General features: G+C 46.7%; 1 protein-coding gene across 1 annotated transcript in view; it reads right to left on the bottom strand.

Annotated features, from left to right (window-relative positions):
- Positions 1-24,740, bottom strand: part of LOC126541306 (uncharacterized) — a 167,088-nt gene extending 142,348 nt beyond the window's left edge. The window contains exon 1 of the mRNA XM_050188033.3: positions 21,362-24,740. Within this exon, the coding sequence (XP_050043990.1) occupies positions 21,362-21,900 (539 nt within the window). The 5' untranslated portion in view covers positions 21,901-24,740. The remainder of the gene's footprint in view (positions 1-21,361) is intronic.
- Positions 24,741-25,510: the final 770 nt, after the last annotated feature.

The raw sequence follows: 25,510 nt of genomic DNA, 5'->3' as shown, positions 1-25,510 counted from the left end.
ATTACGGTTTCTAGAATGACATCAGTTTGGAGATATGCGTCATCAAACTCGCCGTAAGAATACTTTGTTGGTCCACATATGTTTTTAAACAAAACGCTCTTTCTTGCATTGAAGCACAAAAGTAAGCCCACGTACTTCGTCTCACACTTTAGGAAATAATATCTGAGAACTGTTGCCATCCTGGAAATTCATTTCAATTGGATGCGTCTCGCAAACTCACCGGCTACAATTCATAATTGCAAGATGTGCCGTAAACTATTTAATTACGAAGTTAATTCGACAATTTTTGTTAATTTGTTCAATATGTGTTTAGATTTCTCGTGCTAGTAATATCCGCCTCTTCGAACAGCGCAGCGGCAAGCACTGTGTTATCTGCCACAGGCGATTTTTAAAAATTCTGTGAAATTTAGAAATCATCACGCTGTATACTTGATCCACTGGGATGCGGATAAAATATAAATGTGTATAAGCGCACGGTGTGATTTCCCTCAAGCTACGAAGCGTTTACCATGTTATCCCTGCCTCCTTTACTCAAAGGAATTTAGAGTCTTTTTCTGTGTGAATGGTGCAGTGAGTACCTACTGCTTTTAAATATGCATGTCCACTCCTATGGCCTGTCTGTTGAGTTATACATTATGATTTTGTATCCAGCTTTATACATTTTGTGGTTCTTCGCTTCATCCATGTGGCTGTTATCTGTGCGTTTTCTCCAACCACCTCATTCTTGGTCCATGTCCCGTTGCTTATGCATTGTCACGCTTAAGTAGCATCATCATCATCATCATCATCATCATCATCATCATCATCATCATCATCATCAAGTTCTCTTACAGACGATCCATCCTTTGAAACAAAAGTGGCGGTTGGAGAGCTGGCACTATACGTCTTCATTGAGCACTGCGTAGTACATGCCCAGTCATTTACTGATCCCGGTACAACACTGTCCCACGGTTGAATTAGGCTCCACTAATTTCTTTCTAATTTTTTACGAAAATTGCGCAGCATTGTACGCCGGCGCAACAGTTGTTCCGACACAGCAATCCACCGAAACCGTCCTCCTCTTGCACGACTCCCGGTTGAAGGATCACCAGGCAATTCAACCTTTCTATATAGTCGACTTCCACGCTGCGCTTCACAAAGATGTTTCCGGACTCTATACTTGAACCGTCACACGCCGACAACGAGCATTTAGGCGGGCACCGCGCTCCATCAAAGTAAATTAAGTAAACCTCGAATTAACCGGTCCTCTTTTCTTACATGGGCTCCTATAATCGTGCACCCAGCGTTCATGTTTTGTTATCACATCACAACCTACGGCCAATGTCTAAATTTAAAGAAGCACTGACATTACCTTCTTTTTCGTAGGCTTCTTTTTGTCGACATTTAGCAAACATTTTTTTTAACTGCGCGAATAAGCGATCACATATATAGAGAGCACACAAGGACCAGGCGTAGACTTGCAACTAAATTTTATTCCACAAAGCCCACATAACCGATCCTGAAAGGAGTGGAGATATTGTGTCGGTGCCGAGATTATCGAGCAAGAGAGTTACGCGATGCGTATAAGAAAGAAGGGACATGATTGTATCAGCTACTCCTCAGTTTACCTGCACAACAGTGAGATGAGGTTTATTGATGAGCGTATATAGTTAGGTTACGTATACCATGAACAGAAAGTTTTCTTTATTATGTTTTTTGCTGCACACGCGCAGTGGTGTATTTCTGGGATGTACTTATACGTGGTCTTTCTGGAATAAGATTAGTTGCAAGTCTACGCCTGTCCTTGTGTGCTCTCTCTGTGATCGTTTATTCGCGCAGTTAAAGAAATAATGTTTGCTAATATGAGGCAACTCGCGTAACAACGTGTTCATTTTCTCGAGTTTTCATAGGCTTGCGTTGAATGAAGGTGCTATATATATAGACCTCGAAACATTAGAAAAAAATAACAGCGAGACTCAGAGCAGCCCTAAGTAAATTGTTGTATAATAGCTTTTCTACGAACCAGTTCCGGTTTCGTTTCCCGGGAGGTGAGTCATGAAGTCATGGTTAGGAATGTGGTCACGTGGTAACAGCGCATGCTGACGTTTCGGCACTCGCTCCGGCTCGCTCCATCGTCTGCTACACACTGCTACACACAAAGGAGAATTGCACCTTTAAGGGTATTTTATCTCATCTTTAACTCAGCCCCTTATATACAACGGTAGAAAAGTGTTTAAATGAACTAATACAGACCATATGAAAGGGCGTTTTTTATAGAATTGGGCCCTTTTCCCTAGTGTGTGCTTAGCCGAAATACGCACTGCGTTTTATTTTAACAGCGACGTCTTTTATTCTGCCGCTATACCTTAGTCTTTCGGACGTCCGCCGATTCCCGAAGTGCTTTCAGAAACACTTATATAAAAAAAGAAAAACAGCTAAGCGGTGAAACAAAAGTCGCGCAGACTGGATTGGCACTGCGGACCTAGAGATTGCAAGTCGGAAGTGATACCTCTTGACCACTGAACATTTTTTTTTCTTTAATGCATGGGAGAAGAATCTTGAGTAAACAAGAAAAAACCAAACGCTACAGAAATTTAAGGTCACTGAAAACACATTCAAGAGTCAGGCAAGCACGCGCAAGCTTCCAATAAAGCCATCCAGTCCGGCGCTTTTCCTTGTACAGCGTACGCACTATACAAGTGTAGGCAGCACATTCCCCCTCCCCCGAAAAAACAAAACAAAACAACGACAGATTGCTTCGCGGTCGTTCAGCGTGCATGTCACGCGTACCACTGCGCCAAAGACTGCGTCGACTGAGTGCCACGTGGTGGGTCACAGGGATCCTTAAAAGGCAGCAAACGGATTGTTTATGGTGTGATGTCTAAATTTTTTTCTAAGCTTTCTTTGGAGAATGTCCCATGGAAGAACACAGCGTCCCTACAATCTACAAAACAGTAGTCAGTCGTTTCGGCATGCGGACACAAACGGCAGTTTGTCGGCCGGCACGAAACAGCCCCTTTCTTCTAACCAGGTTTGGACAAGAAGGGTTGCCGAATGTAACTTAAAGGAAAAAGTTTTGATCCCTGGAGGATCGATCACTCGACGGACGCGCTTAAGTACATGTAGGTAATAGCCTTCCAAATAAGGCCCACGGTATAATGGGGAACAGGAAACAATATGTGCCTATGAATACATCAGAAATTTCTTTGCGGGAGGCAGTGGAAGTATAATACTTATTACAGCCAGCCTTTAGAAAGTAAAAGCCTCCAACAGCCTCCTTCAAGAATCCCCAAAGAGCCGTTGGTTCATCTCTGATAGATGACGACAGAACTATTTCTGGAAGGTAAGTGATTTATCGAAATTGTCACATCTTTCTTAGAAATGGACTGTTCACATCACGAACGAATAACCGGGAGAGAAGTTAACTAACATAAGGGTGAACTAGGCCAAAAACCCACTCTCAAGAGGAAAAGAAAGGTTGTCCTACCGCATGGCCTCAACACGTGAGCTCAATACATAAATAGCAAACACACGATGGAAAGCTGGTAACCTAAGCTGCGAACAGTGTAATACCTGCAGGACATACATAACTCGAACTGCTAGGAATACACTGCAAGCTTCAGCTCGGCTAAATATGGATAACTTTTGTCACTGACAGTTGTTAACCTTATGGTGTACTTCTGCGACTTCCGCTCACCGGTAAAGATATTGAGAGAGGAGTCCACCTTAGTACTTGAAGTCCCGTCTCCACTAAATACCTGCGAAGCGAGTTGGCATCGTACAACGTAGACCACACCAAAACCTCGAACTCTTCTCAAAGTTTGTTGCTGCACAAGATGCTGAGAAAAACTGTTGCATTATGGCAAGGGCAGTCTCTACACTTTTATCAGCACAGAAAAAGGCTGTGTTATCTGCACAGGCAAGTACCCAGACCTCATGGGATAACAATTTGAACCCGTGAAGGGTATGATCCTTCAAAATTTGGGCGCAATGCGGTTACGAGTACAAAGAGTATAATAGAGGGGACAAGGGACAAACTTGCTTTACCGATGCCCGGAGGTAGCTAGATTCGGACAGACTACCATTCACTATTAGTCTTGTTGTGCGATTAACATTACAGATGATGATGCCTTTAAAAAGAAGACACCGAATGTTTATGTGCTCTAGCACACGAAACAAGAACTAGTGATTAACTTTATCAAATGCTTCTGCCAAATAAACCTTCATTGCTGCGACCTGACCTACACTTTCTGCTGCACACTCTAGCGCAGACCGCGCAACGTGGATATTTGTCTGGTTCAATCGTCCTCTAATGCCACATGTTTGATGGTCTCCCACCACTGATTGAATTACGTCTTGAAGGCGGCTAGCTAATATCTTCGCAATTATTTTATAATCCACGCTGCAAAGCGATAGGGGGCGATATCCTTCAGCTTTCTCCAATTTAGTTGCATCCCTACTTTTTTGGGATAAGTACGGCCCTTGATAGAGCGTGGCGGGTAGGCATCCAATCCTATAGTCTTCTTCGTACACTTTAAGCAGAAAGCGAGCCAATATAGAGCAAAAGCACTCATAAAATTGTGCCCTCAAGCCATCAGGCCCAGGAGTTTTGCCTTTAGATAATGAAGCAATGGTTGCTTCAACCTCTGTGATGCAAAGGTCTCTATCAACATCATCTCGTACTTCTTGACCGAGTTGTGGTAGCAATGAAACAAAATTTTCCGTTGCAGCTTCGCTATTAATTGCTTTATGGCACTGAAAAATATTCTCATAGTGGCTCGTGAATGCTTTCATTATTCGAGCCTCGTCGTTAAAAAGTTTTGATCCCTGGAGGAACGATCACTCGACGGATGCGCTTAAGTACATCTAGGTAATGCATGATTCGAGATAAAGTATGCTCAGGCATACTTTATCTCGAACACTTGCTTCGACAGAGCATGCCAAAGCTCCTTACCATGAACGACTACACGGCTGTTGCTCCAAATATACCGACGAGTACGCGCTCAGACTAGTACACCTCTGTATCTCTCAGTGTCCATTGTCTGCATTTGTGCCCTAATGTTGTAAATGTCTCCAATGTGCTTGCCAGGATGCAGGAATTCCAGTTCGTGTAGGTGAGCTACGAAATTGCACAACTCAATATTTTCTATGTTTTTGAAAAGATAATATTGAAGCTTCTTCAATAGCTATAATCTTAAATTATTGCTTGAATATCTCTCACTGCGCAAAGACAGATAAAGAACTGCGACTCAATACTTCATTAAGAATTTCCAGGAAGCGCTAGAGAAAAGCCTCGTCCGAGAGTAACAGACTGTTACATTCTGTAAATTCCAGCTTATCCGTGAACTTTGAAATTAGCGGTTGCCAAAACAGCCTGGCACCAAACAATTATCCCTGAAGAACACAAGTTGCACGTTGTAGCCGTATAGTCTTAGTCTAGGGAGGACACGTAATGATACATAAATCCGATCAAACCTTGCATGAGATGTACCTCGAAAGTGGGTGTAGCGAAACGGGACTCTTTTCATGTTCTACTCGTACATCACTAGGTGGTAATCATATGTCAATGCATTCAAAACGTCATCACTGGTATCCTGGCGTCGCCTTGTAGGCGATCGATCTTGTGCACTACACACACAGCTTAAGTCACCTAAGACAACCAATACACGGCTACAGTGCGTAATTGCTGAGTCAATGAGAGAAAGTAGTCCTCCCGGTCACGTGCCCTACTTGGTGCATACGCGCAAACGAACCTCCAAACTTGGCTTTCCATACTGACATCACACCACATAAGTCCCCCTTCCCTATCAGTGCACAGTCCCAACGCGTTGTATTGCCGCGTTTTCCTCACAGATAGAATACCTTCTGCAGAGATACCAATGGCATGCTTGACAGATCATCCTTTGAAAGCAATGGAGCTACAGCAGCCAGTGTCGTCATCGGATTCAATTTTTGTTTCCTGAGTTCCAATGATATCTAACGCTCGGTGGCGCAGCAAGTGTAACAACTGACCCTGTTGTCGCTTACTACGTAAGCCACGGACATTCAGTGTTCCGAACGTTAAGGGAAGGGCGCCCGCAATCACTTCACTACTAAGGCACATCGCCTACATGCGGTCTGTCCCGGCCATTCGAGGAGTCACAGCTCCGGAAACTACTTGAACTGCAGCGGCATACGCACTCACAGGGGCCCCACGAAGAGGTTTCTTCGCCATCGCCGCGACGACCTTTGGCTCCTTACCAGTTACCAGAGCATTCCAGATCATCTACCGGCACTGGACGCTTCTTAGACGTCTCAGTTATTGCAGTATCCTCGGCCGGATGAAGCTGGTCCCTCAATGGTTATGATTCGGCCCACGTTGCACAAGGGTCCCTTTCACGGTTGGTCACTCTATGTTCTTCAAATAGCCTTTGCTGTAGCTGTGTCCGCAGCTGGCGATACTTGCACCTCCTCAGCCCGGTGGTCTTCAGCAGGCGCTTCGCCAGAGGTATCTACGACCTCACTTACATCCATGAGGTGGGTAGCGATGGTGTCATCGTCCACTTATCGACTACAACGAAGCTTATCAGCATACGTGCCAACGCATGCCTTTGCGTTATGACTATAACGGTGGCACTTCGCGCATCATGGTGTTTTACACTGTCTTCTTATGTGGTCCAAACTCCGTTGCGTCAAAGACACAAGGGAGGTCATCCGGGAATCAAAATTAGGCATTGATATCCGAAGATGGTCACAATATGAGGAAGGCAACTGGTAGAGACGCCTTCTTTGAGCGTGAACCCTACATCGCGATTCGTCTTCTGCCAACTCTCCATGCCTTCACAACGCTACGTTTCTCTGGCTATGGACTGCACCGTGCCATACGGTTCCAATGCTTCAGCAATACGTTTCTGTTCTAGATGAGGAGGAAGCCAAAGAAACCTAATTTTTTTATGTTCCGGCTTTCTGGGCCGACGACAAGGCCGGCACGTCAATCCTTTGACTAGAAACTCACGTTTATGGACGAGCTTCTACTTAGAAAGGCTGCTGCCGCAGGTGACGAGCCACAAATGGCTCACCTGATACTGCCCTGCTCCGAGAATGTCCTTGGTATCGAGCACCGAGAAGCAGGGCATCACGAAAATATGGGGCGCGGTACACACCGACTATAGCGAGGTTCGCGTGTAGGAACACGGAGTTGAGAACGGTGTTTCCCGATGGCAGACGAGGAAGAACGATCTTGTAATTACCGGTAACGTTAGACGGTGCAAGAGATCCTCGGCCAAGGGCCGATGCGCTGTTTCGATCAGCAGAGCACATTCTGAACACGACCGTCCGAAGCGGCTTCTCCTCGACCACTTCGCTTATGTCTTTTTTTTTTTCTGACATGGTACTCATTACAACGAATGAAATGGTGTATGTACCGGAGCTACTTAAAATATTATCAGCGCCAGATGGTCATAGGTAATAACGGGACAACGAACGTAGTACTTACAAAGAAAACGTCATAAAAAGCAACACCTTGCACCACAACGAAAGCTTGAAAGGAGAACGTAAACACATAATCAGAACTGTACACTGACGTAACAGGAAATAAGCAGCTCAAGATTGTAATAGCGCCTCTATATTCTCTGATATATGCTGACGCTATGCTCTTCAGTGCTTCAGGTTGTCTTTAATTCAGCGCGAAGGGGAAACAATTTAAGCAATCTAAGAGTGTTTCGCCAACGACTGCACCCATCGTGAAAATTTTCAGAAATTGAAAAGTGCCAAGAGGATGCTACAACGATTAATCCATCTTGGAGGGCGCAATTTTCCTGAGGGCGTGCACCCGTTGGATGTAACCCGACGTATACCGGCACAACAGACGACCGATCAAGCGAAACCGAAGTGACTACCAAACATCAGGATGTCTTGCTCTCACGTGACCATTTTTAGTCTCACGAAGCAACCGAAACTGGCGCGAAAAAACGTTATTATATAGGCTGTCCCAGCTAACGGTGAGCGAACACCGTATACGTCTTACAATTCTATCTTGCACCGTGCTTTTCCAATCTTCTCTTTTCTGCTTTCGTTGAACAGAATTGGCTAACGTTTTGTTGTGACACGCGGTAAATTAAATTAAATAGCGCCCTCTGAGGTTTCATATAATGCAAGAAGCGCACCACCACCCCCCCAAGAACGTGGATGGCAAAATGGCGCCGCGGTAGGTCACTTGGTTACAGCATCGCGCACGTAATGCCAGAACGTGGGATCCTTCCCCACCCGCAGCAATTGTTTTTTCATCCGCTTTCATTGCCACTAATTTATGATTTCTTTAATTCATTTAGTAGGTAGAAGAAGTAATTTTCCCTATGTTCTCCTCGGTGTCATTGTCAGCTGGCTTATTATATATATATATATATATATATATATATATATATATATATATATATATATATATATATATATATATATATATATATATATATATATGCGCCATAAGCGCCCATTGAAGCGCGTTGTATGCCAACAACGGTTCGTCACTCGGTATACTTGGTCGTACGTTGTTCCGCTGTGCGTACGCGTACGACGTCGCGTGCACATGTCGGACGCAGTGCGACGCGCCGCGGTTAGTAACCCTGTTGCTGGAATTGAGACGCAACCCGACGCCGCGGCACCGCGCGACCCATGGCGCGCGCACTGCGTCGCTTCCTAGAATGCACCGCGGCTCGGCGGCGGCTGCGCTCCGCGAGGCGTTAATTATACGGGCGCGCTTGCCGGAAGGACAAGAATGGCCGCACTGTGTTCTCCCTGCAAACTCGCTAAGTGTGATTTATCTCGGCGACCGCGTCTACACACGCAGCGTACATAGCGCCCTCTGTGCGCAAGGCGTGCGTCCGCGACGCGGAGGCGTCGCCGCGTCTTCGGACATTCCGCGAACGCAACAGTGCATGTGCATACGTGACAAAAAGAAAATGTACACCGTCGCGTAGGGCTTTTTGCGAGCTATATATGCTTGGCGGTATATATGCGAAAATCCTGCAATGCCGCCGATGACTCTGATGCGTCGGCGTTTGCGAGTCACTTCATTGTTTGCGTCGTGCCACCCATGAAAAAGGACGCTCTGTCAGAAGAGTAGTGTATTTTTGAAACAACCGGCGCAATAAAGCTTCCTACAAAAATTTACTACGCGGCTGCGTAGCGCTATAGAGTCTATATTTACAGGGTGTCCCAAACATCATGCACCAAGATTAAAAAAAAAAAAGTGCGAATGCCACGTAGCTGGACAGAATCAAGGCAATGTTGTTTGCCGTCGCTTGGAGATACTCGGATTATTCTTTGCATTCCGCCTAACTACATGACTGGTCTTGAGTAATTAATAAACTTCTCAAACATTATAATGAGATATGCGTGTGTGTTGTTGTTGTTGTTGTTTTTGCCGAGCGTGACAAGAAGCCCGCGAATACACACAACATTGCCGCGCGACTTGCCGCTCGAGGCAGTTTGCGTATTCGTGGTCTGCTTTCACGCTCGCAAAAAAACAAAAACAAAAAAAAACACTTTAACGTACCACGTATTGAGCTACAGAACGCTGTATCGGGTGTTTGTCATGTTGCTCTACAATTTTCTCATTGACACCGGAACAGCAGGCACTATACGCGACACATGCACCCATCAACTATACCGGCACAATATACAACGATGCTGTGAGCGGCATTGTGTGGCCCGGCGCAAGCAGCTGTCTCTTTTGCAGTAATTAAAACTAATGTTGAATTCCAATGGCGGAGTCGGAGCAAGTTTTTCTGCTCGTTTCGGAGCAAGTTTGTTCCAATGACAGAGTGAGGGCGCGAGTAAGGTGTTCCAATGAGACAGTTGGAGTGGATTCAGAGCGGGAGTCACTCCGTGGAGCAGGAAAAGATGCTCCGCCAAAATCGGCGGAGTGGACCGGAACTCTGCGCGACGTATTTACTTTACCACGTTTGTCTGCTGGGAGGCGCCACCGGTCACGACTCGCGAGGAAGCAAAAGCTGCTGAACGCTTGGCGAGATATCCATTCCGCACTTAAAAAAAAAAAAAAAAAAAAAAAATGGGCGAACGGTTCTTTATTTTATGGGTGAACGGCGCTGAAGAGACAAGTGACCGGTGCGGCGGTGCTGGGAGGAAACAGCGGAAGCAAATAACAACACGCAAGGTATCCTGGGTAACTCGGGGATAGAAGTTCCGCTTCCGCCTTGCTTCGGCGGCGCAGGTTGCGTTCCATCGCGGATTTGGAGGCGTTGCTCTACGCCAGAGTCGAGTGCTCGCTCGCGGAGTACGTCGGCTGCTCCGACTCCGCCATTGGAATTCAACATAATTCGCCCCCGTATGTCAGATATGCCTTACTAAACATACGTATACTACAGGTGGCAAAGCAAGCTGCACGCTTATGGTAAGCGATAACAGCAAGGAAACGTAAAAAAAAAACTAACTTTGCTCACAGTAATTGTGACAAATTCGGTTCTCTTTACCCTATAGGGACCAAATTGTTTATTATCAAGAAAAACTATCTTTCAGCGTAAACAGAAAGAAAACAAGTTTTCTTAAGTAAGAGGAATCGTCTGGTCTCCGTTCAAGTTTTCTTCAGTCAGAATTGAATTTTCCCGGATTTATTAGCTTTTTATTCGCAGTCATTTATTACAGTGCACACAATTCTTTCACATCAAGTTATGGACAGCTCAAGATCAGCTTCATCATAACATTTTACTGCGACAGCAATTTTATGGACACTCGCACATTTCTGCCTTCGCCGTCAGGTTCCGTATGAGTTAAAACGTGTGAGCGTGAGCCGGCGAACGTGGTTCAATCTCAAGTGCGCGAGGGAGGAACGCGGCCCGGATGCGTGCCCTCTCCTGGGGGGTCAGGCGAGGGAGGAGGGGCGTTCTTCTCCGGCGGCTGCTACGGTGCCTCGTTGTCCTCCTCGCCCGCCACTCCGTACAAAGTGGAGACAACCGCGGCGTCTGCTATGGCGTTGGCCACGCGAATCGCGGACGCCATAGGGACGGGTTTCCGGCGTTCGTGTGTCTTGAAAGCCATCTACGACGTGGCTAAAGTGCGCGCCCGCGTGGGCCTCATTTCCAAAGCGATCTGCGATATTTGCAGAGTGCGCGTAGTGCCTGTAGCTTCGTATGCGCTGTGCTTTCGATGTTTCTTCTCGCGTGTTGAAGCGAGACAGGCATGAAGGTCAATTCGCTTGCTGCTCCCGCGATTCGTATTACCCACAGCGAGGGATTTTCACAGCGAGTTTCGGCGCTCATCGAGCGAGATGCGTTCATGATTACCTGCGCGCGCGTGACATTGTGCTGGTTAATTTAGTTAAAGAACGTTCACGGGCTAGTTTGAATCTATGCTAGAATGTGTAAGCGTGACTGAACAAGGACGTAGAAAGAAGCCGACACACAAAGACAACGCTTGCCTTTGTGTGTCTGTCTCTTTCTATACGTCCTCGTTGAGTCGCGCTTACGCCTTCTATCATGGTTAATTTAGTTATTAAGCAAATGTTTATAAGGCTTATAAAGCTAATATCTCTACTTCGTACAGCTATCTACTAATTTGCTATCACAATTGGTGCTTCGTCTTTCGGGTGGAACTGCGAATCTTTTTGAAATGCTGTCACTTCACCATGCTATATAGTATGCATATATGATAGAATAAACGTATACATTCTTCGTTTGCTTTAGGTAAACAGCTGTTCAAATCTCAATATAAAATATCAGGTATTCAATAACTTCGATTCGTGCATCTATGTTCGTTGGCACAGCGTAGACTTTTTTTTCTTGCACTCATTTCATTTTTTCAAGCTCAACATTTTTTTCTGACGTTCTTAAAAGGGAAAGTATGATCTTCCTTTCTTGTTTCCATCTTTACAGAAAAATCGTGCTTTCGATGTTCAGTTATGTCTGCTAGGTTATACAGTTATGGTTCACGCCATTTACATTGCGTTTCAAGTGTAACATTTCGCGTCCAGCAATTTCTCTCTCTCTAGCGATACGAAGTTCGGTCTTCGTATATACGAGACTTTATAAGGCACTTTATTCAGCTGAACGCCGAGGCTTCTTTTTTTTTTTTCATCATGTATCATTTGTGTTGCACACAAATAATGATACGAATATACAATGATGAGGAAGCAAACGATAAAGTACCAATGAGGAAGCAAACGAAAACGCATAACCCATTTCCGTGATAATGACCGCGTAGTTTTACTTTTCCACAGAAGGAGTGCCAAGCAACGAAATTAATAACCTTCAGTAGTGTCTCCGAGTGAATTTCAGTAATACAGGTCGTACATAGCCTACAGTATACTCAGATTCACTCCCCGAAGCCATTTAAGTAGGAGGAGGAAAAGAGATAAGAAGAAGGCAGGGAGGTTAACCAGAATCATGTCCGGTTGGCTACCCTACACCGGGGGAAAGGGAAAGGGGGAAAACAAAGATAACAGGGAGAGAGAAGAGGGAAGGAAAGAAGGAAATTGCTGTGAGTTCGCTGACGTGTGTGGCCTTACAGAAATTGCATTAATAGTCACAGTTGGTCGCACAAGCCCGTCGTCCTTAAGAAGCACAAAAGTGCCTTCACCGCTTTATGGGCCGACGGGCGATGGGGGCGGTGTTCCAGCAGCACCTGCACAGAAAGCGGCCGATTGTCCAGTTTATGAAAAGCTTTGGCAAGTTCTTGTCTCTCAGGGGTGTATCGTGGACAGTGGCACAGCAGGTGGTCGATGTTTTCTTCCGTGCCACAGACCTCGCATGCTCCACTGTCAGTCTGTCCAATTAATGTAGAGTATGCCTTTGTGAAGGCACACTGACCGAGTGGAACTCACCAAACTTACGACTCACACGACTGCATCGACTAAACCCCTCCCTGCAACTCCGGCCTCCACTCGGACTTCCTCGACGTGAAGCTACGCTTCTCTGTCGCCTTTGGTTAAGCCATTTAAGTAAGGTCTTGCAATAGTTAAGCGTCTATACTGCAAGTGACATCGGTGGCTCGTATAGGGCACATATGTTATCCCTTTACTCTTTTCTCCAGCACAGAGCAGCCAGCCAGTACTGAATAGCTAACCTTCCTGTCCTGTGCTTTTTTTCCCCCTCCCACATATTTGTAGCAATAAAGTCTGCCGCATTACTTCAATCTCTTCTCACCCACCTGTCAATTATGTACACTCGTCGTAAAGCCGTTCTGAAAGTTCCGCCCCCATGCAGTGCCGATATATCAAGCAGTTAATTAGCTGCATAATCCTGCAGGCTAAGCAAATGTACAGGTGCACACACACACACACACACACACACACACACATATATATATATATATACATATATGCTGTCAACTATAGGGAATACCACGGGGAAGTTCCAAAAGCTTGCTTCCGGCGTTTCACGTTCATGCACGAATGCAGGGATGAGATCATCCAGCGGTCGCAACACATGCAACATACGCAGCAGTTGCAGCCGTGAGATGCTGCAACACACGTTGCAGCATGCATGTGTTGCAGTAGAGTGTACTCTAGTTGCAGATATACGCTGGAGTCATGGTTGCGGCACAATATGCTGTGTTAATGCCGAGTAACTTTCACACTACAAGTAACTATACGAAGGAATAAAAGTGGGTGGAACAAAGGTAAAAAAATCACAACTATAATAATATGACGAGTGCAATTAATGCATGCCCGAAACCGAAAAAAAAAATTCACAAAGAAGGAAAAGCTCACCGAGTTGCAACACATGTTACTTCGAAATCGTCTCCGAAGTAACGCAAAAGTATCGCACTCGAAAAACGCGCCCTCTTGCGAATGTCTCCAGGGACGACGCCACGCTTATAGAGGTCATTAAATTTCCCAGCGTTTTTATCTGAACGCCAAGCTAGCCGCCGCCTCCGCAGTGCACGAAGCGCTTAAGTTCAGAAGCACGTGGAACTTTAAGCTGTTCTCAATAAACGGATCGTTATAATGCTATCTCTCCCTCATGTATACATGCGTGCACAATATTTCATCAGTAAACTTCGCATCATTAATGCGATATTATTTCGTTCTAGTCAGCGCGCGCGTGGATGCGCATTTTGTTTGCGCACGTGTGTGCATGTGCGTGCGTGGAAATAAACGAAGCGAGATAAGGCGGCTGTTACACGCATGCACAATTCTATCAAATGTGTACCGACTCGAGAACTCGTTCGCCTCAGTCACTCTTATCAAAAGCGCGCAGAGCACGGAGGAACAGCGCAGCCACAATTGTGCAATGCAAGTTCACGGTGCCGCCCTTCGCATGTATACGTATATACGCCGGTACACGCCGTGACAGATATGAAAGGAGGCTCAGAAATTAAAAGTATCGATTCCTGTTGGTCCCTCTCCAAGAATATATACAATATATATATCTGCTGGTCCGCGACGGCCAATCGCTCTCGGTTTGCTGCGCCTCCTGACACTCTATACACAGCACAGTGGCGTGTCGTTGTTTTTTCGCAACGAGGACAGTAATATGATTGAACTGATCGATTACTGTGTCGGTGTTTTCACTTTGTATGTATATAAAAGAAATGCACGGTTTCGAATGTGTCGCTTGCCCGATATCTGCGGCCTTCGCGTATACAAGCGCCTTTCTATAGGAGCGCGCTGAAAGGAATATGCGAAGCGAGTGTCGTATATCACGAGTCTTTATTCAGTAGGTTGTAATGACGAATGAACGAAAAAAATAGAAAACAAAGTAAAGTGCTCTAAATAATATCTGTCGTCACTGGCCGTCACTGAGCAAGACTGAAAAGGGCTATCACTATTGACCAGAGTTTGCACTATAGCACTTGCATATATGCGGCAGCCATCTTTTGCCGGGTATTGATGGTACGAACGACCGCGATGATGCTGACCACATGCATTTTCTTCATGGCCATTCCACGGCAATTCTTGAGAAGCGTACTGCGTCTTCCTCAGTCAAGAGGCGGCGCTGTACTCAACTAGGTAAGTTTATATAAGGCTAGGGCATTTCCGAATGCCTACAATTAATCATCATCATCATCACCATCATGGATCGGAGAAAGAGCTTCGATCGACTCGAGGATCACTTGAGAATATATACGGGGGGCGCGGGGGGGGGTATATCTCGACTCACGCGCGCGAGCAAAAGAGCCTAATCTTGTGTATACACAGTTTGTGGAACTATATATATATATATATATATTGTTCTTGATTTACGTCAACGATATTCCCAGTGTTCTCGAATCACCTGTGAAAATGAAACTTTTTGCCGACGATTATTTGCTTTAGTCGACAGTGGCAGATAAAACCGACCAAAGGAAAATTAATCGATGCCTCCAAGACTTACATGACTGGTGCATAAAATGGGGAATGGGAATAAATCATTCCAAATCGACGCTTGGCTGGCGCCTCCAAGTGGAGGAGGTCTGCTCTATAGGGCTTACAGGAAACTGTTCTTTTTGAGAAAAAAGTCGCAGCATGCACCAACACATTTGGAGCTCATTGCGTACAAAACATTTGTTCGTCCGGTTTTGGAGTACGCCCCCCCCCCCCCCCCCACCCCAGTTTGGAGCCCTCACCAACTGTACTTGCGAGATAGACTTCAAAAAATTCAGAGAACCGTGGTGCGTTTTGTATGTTCGCGTTATCGGAGAGCCGATTCTGTAACACACATGTTGAAATGTTGCGACTTGGAACTACTAGATACACGACGAGAAAAACAAGGAATGAAATTATTTTTCCAAATAACCAGAAATTAAATAAGAATAAACAAATAAACATACATTCGCGCCCCTTTAAAACATAGTGCGCGTTTAAACCGCAGTGCTATAGTGTACAGCCTTATAAAACACGTCTTGATGGTTTTCAATACTCGTTCTTTCTTTTGTATATTAATATATGGAATGGCCTTCCGGACTACACTGTAACAGCAGAAAATGTCAACGAATTTTATGCTCTACTAGAATTGTATTACAGGCAACGGGATAATTAAGAATTGATCATGCTTACTGTTATTCTGTGTACACTGTGTATGCTTTTTCATCCTGCCTGTAATTTGTGTTTGACAATGCTGTATAACGTTGTATTGTCGGTGTTGAAATTTGTCTTTTTATTTTATTTTTTTTTTCGTTCCACTCCTGTAATGGCTCTCAAGCGAGGGCTACAGCATTCCTAAATAAATAAGTAAATAAGTATATATATTGCGCAAAAAGTGAAATCTTCGATTTGGAGAGGTTAGCGATCCATTTGCGCTATTCATGCTTTCACTGCCGCTTCCAAGTTGCCATCTGCGCCTGCGCAGCGCGCCAAAGCTTGCACCACCGGAGTAGCGTTTTCTTCTTAGGCCTACGTACAACCATAGAGTTTCCTGCAATTGCTAAAGGTAACCCTGGCGCTGCGATCGTGCAGCCACCACGGGAATGATGGGTACACGTATAGTACATTGATTTGTTGATCTTCTTGCTTGGGGCTTTTCGCTTATTGCGCTTTATGTGGTCCTAAATTGGATCGATCTTCAAAGCAATCTACACATTTTTTTTTAATGCAGATGGTAATAAGACCCTGCAGGCACGCTTTTAATCGCTGCTAAGTTGCAATGGTTCCGCTTGTCCATGCGTCCGTGGCGTTAATGGTCTCAATATCGGGCTTCTGTGCTACTGCAGGTCTTGCGTGTGTTCGAATCCGGCCGTCGGACAATTTTAATAATGCTTGCCTGATTACCTATACCACAGTAGTTTCTTGAGAATGGTCACTGTGCAATGTGACGTAGCCACCTAAAAGCCAGAAGGACGAGGCTTAGGCGCAAATCCATACTGATCATTCCCGTGCTGGCTGAACGGGCCCTGCCTGCAGCTCCCGTAGACACTACAGCGCCACAGTTCCTTCCGGTAATTAATTTGATTAAGCTCCACGGATGTAACCACAGCAGTGTAACTGCAGTGCTACACTAAAACTGCTAGCTGTGCTGTTAGTTTTCGAATACTTGGCGTAGGTATCCAGCTCTATACCTGTACACCAAACTTGTCTCTCTCGGTATAGCGCAGTATATATAGGCAGCGCGTCAGTCTCGTAATCTGAAGGTCGCGAGTTGAAAGCCCGGCTGAGAAATAAGAGTCGTCCGTAGCTCTTAAGAAAACAAGTGCGAAAAGCACGACGACAGCAGGAACAACCCCTCCTTTGCAAGGACACTGCGGGAAAGGGGAGTGGGTTTCACGAGGCAAAGCCTTAGCCATTGAAAAGGAAAGCGCGTGCACATGTCAGACATCCGTGTCATGTTCTTCCTCAGTGAAGTTGAATTATGACAAAAAAAAAAAGAAAAGAGGGGTAAAATCGCGAATGGTCAGCCACTGAGTTGTAAGTGAAACTTACAACTCAGTGGCTGTGATACGTGATTTGATACGTGTATAGACTGTGTTTGCTGTGCAATGGCTCATATGCCACGCTTCTCTATATATAGAGCCAACATGCTAAACCTGCTGGAGTTGCTTTCTGTTCATAACAGCGAGTGACAGCACAAAGCGCGCGTTTTACAATGGGGCATGTGCTCATCACGCCGCTTATGTACAACTGGCAACGTGTTATCCATGAATACGCATATTACGTCTACACGCGGTGTTGGCACATCCTTGCTGTTCAACAACGTTGAAACTTGCGACCGACGCAAGCTCTGATTTTAATTTCGCAGCGTGCCGATAGTTTTTGTTGCTCATATACATATATACATAAATAAGGAACTTTAGCAGAACGCCTACCTGACACGGAAATTCTAAAACCGTGCAGAAACTTTGGCCAAAAGATTACCAGGAGGCCACGGGAGAGGGAAAAATCTGTACGTGTTTCTCTTTATTGCAGCGTCAATTAACGGATCAGCTACGATTTTTGATTGCTTGAAGTTAGCGTCAAAGTTATCGTCATTGTTTTGACGATTTCCTGCGTCTCCATAGCCATTTCTACTAGTTCGTATTACAACCAGAAACTGCAAAGGTCAACAACAAGATTTCATAATGAGTTAAATGTAACCAAATAACTCAGTAACTTAAATGAAAAGATGTTGGCACCAGCGAGGCTTTCGGCAGGATGTGTGCGACGCATACCTCTCTGTGAATGTGCGGCGGTGGCTATACATTATGCGAGTCACGTTTCTTTAAAAAAAAAAAAAAAAAGCTATCTATAGCCGCGTCGCCGAAGTTCCACTGACGTTAGGAGAACGTGACGTCATAATCTTTGTTTTTGGATTGCAAAGTTACTTACGTTGATCGTCGATTGCATAATACGGCTATAGTAGAAGCACCTAAAGCGTTGTCACATATATATATTTTTGTCTTGTCGTTTTAATCTCATGGTTACTGAAGTCTGTACTTTATTTATACACTTTCGAATTCTGGTGTTTCATGTGCCGAAACCATGACCTGATTACGAGGCACGCCGTATACTATAGGGGACCCCGGACTATATATAGTTTCGTGAACCTGGGGTTCTATATAACGTTCACTTAAACCACAACACAAGAACTCTTTTTTTTGGGGGCATTTCACCCCAGTCGATATGCGACCGGTATCACACCCACGACTTCGCGCTGAGCAGCACAACGACATATAGCCACTGCGCTATCCCGGCGCGGGCTTTTATTTATACTATCTCAATTGACCTGTGAGATGGTGAGATGCGCCTCGACTGATAAGCATTTAGAAACCACTGGGCCTATGTAGAGCGAACGATCATATATAACGTAGAAAAAAACACAGTCGTCATTTGTAGCCCTATACAACAAGCCCATACTGCTCCTGCATGAGAAACACAGCGGACGCCTCGACATTTACACGGATGGTTCAGTTTCTTCTGCAAGCTCAGCAGGAGCAGTGGTTATTTCCGCGAAGTCCGTCACCGTAAAATTCAAGACATCGCATTTTACATAATCGACGGCTGCAGAACTCGCCGCCCTCTGTGCTGCTCTAGAGTTCGTATAGTTGAAGAACTGTCACAGGCATGGCCAATCTTCTCTGACTCCAAGGCCACTCTCCAGTGCATTATGTCGCCATTTCGTCATGGACCGAATGAGCAATTAGTCACTGACATAAGAATTATTCACCACCACGCAATAGAGACACAACATAGCATATCAGTGGATACCGGGCGATTGCGGCATCTACGGAAACGACCGTGCAAATGAGGCCGTCCGATCTGCTCATGATGGTGCCCACTGTGTAGCTATACCGTTATCGAGAACAGACGCAGCTGCAGGGCTTCGTTCGCTCGCACGTGAACTTACACTCGCACAGTGGAACTCGACGAAATTTACCAACACTCGTCTCCCCAACTTGGATGCGAATCTACGGCTCCGCATTCCGTCAGGGATACCTAAGAGCTGAGGAGACGCTTCTGTGCCGCTTGTGGCTTGGCGTGGCTTTCAAGAATGTGTACTCATTTCGGATAGGAATTGCCAACAGCCCTACAAGCGATAACTGTAGCTGCGAGGAAACAATTGTCCACCTTCTCTGTGAGTGCCCCCGCTTCAGTGCGCCCAGGAAAGAACTTTCAAGAGTGCTAGATAGTGCTGACAAGCGCCCTTTGTCGAAGGAAATGGCCCTGGGACACTGGCCGAGACCGCCTTCAGCACAGAAAGCCTTTTTTTGTAATATCTTTTAATTCTCTATTATCTTTTATTACCCTTTCCCCAGCACAGGGTAGCCAGCCGGTCTGAGAACTGGCTAACCTCCCCGTCTTTCCGTCTATTTCTCCTCCTCACATATACCGTAGAGTGGCACATTGAAGCGAATGATGCCGCAAGTGGCGAACAAGGGACAGGTTTACGAGAGGATGGAGATTTGAAGTGATCGAACATTAGGCGATCTATTGTCGCTGGGGCCAACGTTCGGACAAGGGCATTGTTTTCAGCTGTCGCCATGACGGAGACATATATGTGCCCGCTTGTCGGAACGTTTCCTCCAGCGACACCCATATAGTTCGGCGATTGTTCATATACAGCGACAAGTGCGCAAGTGAGCTAACTACGTACATATGCAAAGCCACAGCTTGTTTGCATGCATAGATGGCAGCAACGCGGAGCTTAATTGCGGCAAATTAAGGAGAGAATCATGCTCCATGGTCTTGTTGACCAAGGTTATTGCTTTCGTTTCTTTGTGTAGTTGGGGCGCAAATCGCTTTGCTGCCACAATAACTTGGAGAGTGGATTCATAATCACTGTGATCCTATATATATACCTACAGAGTTTAGCCAGCGAATAATAGCGTACAGATCTGTTTTCAGCTGATTTCACGGACGCAGATCAGCTCACCGTGCCAGTGTCCAAGCATGGCTGCCGTGACGATGTGAGTGCACCGTATTATCGTTTTTCCATTGTTCTACTTTTTGACTGTGACTGTCTTTCTCCGGATTATCACAGTTATCGATGTCACTCGGTGCAAGGCGCGCCTATCGTGCTGCCACGTTTATTGTTTATACGCAGCTTCCCGGCGTGCTAGTATTCCAAGAAGGCGGCCACGATGACGTCAATGTAAACTATCTATTAGAGCAAATATACACTGGCGCGTACTTGGCAGCGCTTGCTACAACTTGAAGCAAAATCGCAAGCTGCAGAGGATAATGAAATTTGAGGTATCTCTCAAATAATTGCCTGCTGCAGGTACATACAAAATATAGAAATAATTCACCAAGCGAACTGGGTCGCAGAATTTTCCATCTCTTTTTATGGAGACATAATAGAGAAGGACGCAGCTGCAAGAGAATATAAACGCGCAGAGATAATCATTCCCTACAGAACCCTTCATCATTATAGCGAATGCTTCGATACAAAGGCATATCCTGTTTGCAAAAACGATTACAAGTGAACAGCAAAACGAACAGAGTTAGTTTGGCGCGGCACTAATGTGGGTCGACCCATTGGTCTTCAACCTTACCTGCTCTGCACTGCGTCATCAAATGCACTTTTAACGATCTCCAGCGGCTCTCGCGGCCTTCACAAAAACCGTTTGCACGCCAAGGACTGGGGAACGTTTTTCTAAGCCTCAACAGTATGACATTGTGCATCCTACGGATTATGATGTTTAGAATAGCGCTACGAAGACTCGTGTCTCTATTAACCGCGATAGGAGAGAACACGTGGCCTCCCCATCCGTGCATTAGTCCGACATAAATATGCAGACGGACCGCGCACCCGTCATCTCCACCAGTTTATACTCGAAGCATAGCGTTTGCAGTGCGCACTTTCAAGCAGACATGCCCCGACGAACTCTATGCCTTGGGTCGCTCCAAACTATGGCCACCTCACTCGAGTCTGCCTGCACACCTAAAGCGCGGTCACGCCATTCTATACTTCGGGTTTCATTCCAACGACGAGCGCACGTGTATATCGACGCAACCCTCCCTCGAGTAAACGTGACAAGTATGACACCATATACGCACCTTCCGGACTTGGTGACGACCATCTCGGTGCCGCTCGCGTAAAACTTCTCCCACAGTTCCATGCCTTCGAGGGTCACCTTGGGGTCGTCGCGGACGCCGTCGTCTTCGGGTTCGACGGGTCTCAACAGCGGAGGCCTGAACTGCACCGTGAGCATCTCCTCGGGCGTCATCGCGGCTCCCGGCACCCTGGGCATAGCCAGTCCCGGAGGAGGCGCCAGGCCCGAGGCCGCCAGCGCCGCGGCGGTGCTCAGCCCGTGGCTCAGACCGGGACCGAGTCCCGGAAACAGGTGATGCGGAGGAGGCGGCACGGGAGGCGGAGGAGGTCCGGCCGAGAAGCACTCCAGAGGCAGGAAGGGCGCCGTGGTCGGCGCCGGCTGGCTCAGAATGGAGTGCATGCTGAAGTCCGTGGTCCTCGTCGCGGGCGCAGCCGACGACCCCGGAGCGGCCGGCGCTCCCGGAGGAGCGGGACCGCCGGGCAGGAAGAAGGGATGGAACGCCATGGCGCTCTGGCACGATAGGTCCGAGTGCTCGAAGCGCATATCCTCGGCGCTGCTGCGAGGCCACGGCGGCCCCAGGGCTAGGTGGCCCCTCGGCTAGAGGATCTGGTAACGCACCTCGCCGCCACCCGCGCGCGCCGCGACCGTGCTTCACTGCGGATCCCGCGGATCCGCGTCTTCGGCCCGACGGCGGCGGCGGTGCGTCGGACGCCGGGACGTCTCGCGACGATGCGAGGCAACCACGCCGCACAAGCACCTCGATACACTAGCAAGCAGCGGCGGCAACAGCAGCAACACGAGGAGGGTAGGAGGTCGGCGGACCGGCCGGCGGCGAGCCGCCGCCGTCTCCTGCTGGAGGCGGTGCTGCCGCTCGCCTCGCCTTCCCTTGCCGTCGTGGCGGAGCCCGAGCACACTGCCGAGCGTGTAGGTCGCACTCTTAAGCACGGCACAGTTCGATCGCCCAGTTTCAGCCGGCACAACCACGAAGCACACTTGGAACGACTACTCGCGTCGCGGACGACGGCGCGCGGGCACGTACAGCGGTGGACGCCGGTGGTCCCGTCTCCGAGCTCGTCGTCATCGTCGTCGAAGCACGGGGATGTTGTTCAACACAGGAAGAGCCAGCATTCTCGACGACGGTGGTTGCTCCCGGGGCCGTCGGCTAATCCTCCGCCAGTGAGGCCGTTTCTTCCCGATAAGCCGGTCGATCGAACACGCTGGCACTGGCGGTGGTACAGCGGTTGTTGTGCACCACTGGCAGTAGAAGCGATAGAATTGGCGATTGAGGTAAAGGGTGCGGGGAGGAGGAGGGGGGGCTGTGAAGAAAGCAGGGCGGATAGTGGGAGGGGGGAGGGGGGGGTCGCTGCCCGTGGTATCTTATCGCGCCTCACGGAGGTGACGAGAGTTCGGTAAACAAGTTGTCACGGCCTGGGCGGCGGTGGCTGGCTGAGCTCCGCAGCGGAGCGGTTCAGTCGCGAGCGGGAGGGACCAAGCGGGGGAGGAGGCCCAGACGAGGGGGTCCCGCGCGCCGAGACCCCGTTCATTGGCGGGGAGCGAAACGCGAGGCCTACGCTGTCCGCACCACCCCTCCCCTCGTGATCCGCCCTGCGGGAGAGCCGCCACAAGCCGTCGTCGCCGGCCCCACACACAGGCTGGCGCGCGCGCGCCGCCGGCATGAATGGTGTGTGGCCTACGGCCGACGAAACGGGACCCCCACGGCCGCCAACCCCCCCCATCGAGAAAGACGCCGGGCTGGAGCGCCTGGCGCCATCTGTCGCTCGGTCTGGTAACTAGTGGCTTCACGTTGCCCGGCGCCGGCTGTTCACCCTAGCGTACTTACTCGAGTAAGTTCGACGCTTCTAGCCAGAAACTCGCATTCATCGGCAGCAAAACGCAGCACTAGGTTCGGAATTCTGACGACGGTAGGCAAACGAGGTCTGAATGTCCGAATGCCCTGAAGATTTAGGCTCAGAAGGATGGGAACATCCCGCCAGTTCCTTCAAATGTGGGGGCGTGCAGGCCCATTGGTTATAGCGATGTCAAAGATAAAATGCACAGGACACAGGATAGAGAGCAAGACGAAACAACGCTAGCGTTAGCTTATAACAAACGATATCGCATTTTATCCTTACTGCGTTACCGGTTTATTCTTTAAGATGATCAGTAATGAACAGCCTCTTAATTTATCAGTGAGGATTTAGTGCGCAATACTTCGTTATACAACATTATTGACTCAACAAGGTAGTCGCTGTTGTCCCCCTAACGCATGAGTTTCAGCTACCAATTCAGAATGCAGTTAGCGTTACGTATCAGCTACAGAGTTTCTACCCTATAGCGCGTATATACAAGGTCCGATATATAGCACGTATATAGCGCGGTCCGATATAAAGGGTTTTTAGCTGCACCAAATTTTTTAAACATTGCCTATGGCATCTAGCACAATTCTAACCCTCGATCTAAATTACTCGATGAGGCGACCATTGCTTCTACGAGAAGTCAAAATGTCCGATTGAATAATTAACGTAATTACGCTAATTGATTTGTTAATCGATTACTTTACGCTAGATATTTCAATTTACGAAATACAGCCGTTGAATTCGCACGGCGTATCCACCTGGAACGAATTCTCTGCACAGCACCAGTTCTAAGATATTAATTTTCAAGCTGTCCGTCGAAATGCATTGGTGTCATGACGCTGTGAAACGTTGTATCCAGGCATTTGAATGTCGCCACATATTCTATAGGTGTACATTTACATGAAATACAATGTTCATCGTGTAAAAATATGGGCAAGCTTATCTTTTGAGTTTTTAATGGACTTCGAAATCGCAAGAATTTGCTTTTCTTATAGCATTGATAAGTACACAGTTTTCTTCAAACCATTACATGGCCTTATCAACTGCATTCTGTAGAGCATTAATAGCTTCGTCATAACGTATGCGGCGTGCGAGTAGCGCCGTATCATCTGCATATTGATACACCGTGCATGGCTTTTCTGATTATCGCGGGAAAGTCGTTCACGAATAAATTCAATAACAGAGGTGACAACACGGATCCTTGGGGAATACCAACCAGTTGTACTATATTTCCTATTGCTATCAATTTCTTTACTACCCATCACTACCTGCGACCTGTCAGGCAAATAATTGTAGAGAAGACTGAAAAAGGGTCCCCTGAAACCCAAATGAAACAACTTTTCCAATAAAATGTTATGATTTACAGTTTTAAACGCTTTTGCTAAATAAAAAAAAAACACAACTATAGAAGTTCTCATCTAGAGCAGAATATAATATATCGGTAAACTTTTCTAACAGTGTTGTAGTACTTCGCTCATCAATAAATCCAAACTGTCTTGGTGTTCGGACTGAAAATTTCTTTAAGAAGGAAGTCATACAATCAATCTTTTCCGGTATTTCGGAAAGCATATAGACAAAATAAAGATACGTCTATAATTTGCAACATCATCTTTTTTCCTGCTTTATACAGTGGCTTAACAGCAGCTATGTTTAATGCCTCCCGATTTGATGTGGTGTTAATAAAACCACTAATCATAAAAAGCAGTATGCCTGCTAATGTGTCAAAATTTCTTCTCAGTGTGGCAACAGCCAACCAATCTGCACCTGATTGTTAATTTACTAAGTCGGAAACTGAAAATTATTAACCGCAGGTCTTCCTTCAACGTGGGCAAAAAAAAAGCAGATGCTTAAACAGTTTGTTTGAGCGAGCAAGTGTGTCTGTGCGACTGCGTAGTATTAAAAAAAACCTGTGAAAAATTCAACTTAATCTACCACTAACTGGCTTCTGTGAAAAAAATTCTAAGAAATTCGTAGGTGCGACACTATTGTCTTGGAGATTATTTATTAAAGCCCAAGATTTTGCTGAATTTTTGTATGCTTTGATTAAATCTGTCACCAAAATACCGCCGTTTTCTTGATCACCAGAGAGCAACGATCCCATTGCTCCTATATTATATTCAGTTATCGTCTTGATTTTCCGGCGCAAGCCTGCTCCTTTCCACAACCAGCCTCTGTAGGAAATAGCTCTCATTATGTAAGCCGAAAACCAGAGGTAACTTTTTTTTTTTTTTAGTTATTGTGTACATAGAAAGCTCAAACTTCATTAGCTGCTCATAAATTTTTACAGCGAAGCTGTT

Source organism: Dermacentor andersoni, chromosome 3, assembly GCF_023375885.2.
Source record: "Dermacentor andersoni chromosome 3, qqDerAnde1_hic_scaffold, whole genome shotgun sequence".
Taxonomy (NCBI): domain Eukaryota; kingdom Metazoa; phylum Arthropoda; class Arachnida; order Ixodida; family Ixodidae; genus Dermacentor; species Dermacentor andersoni.
This window is presented reverse-complemented; position numbering and strand designations above follow the sequence as displayed.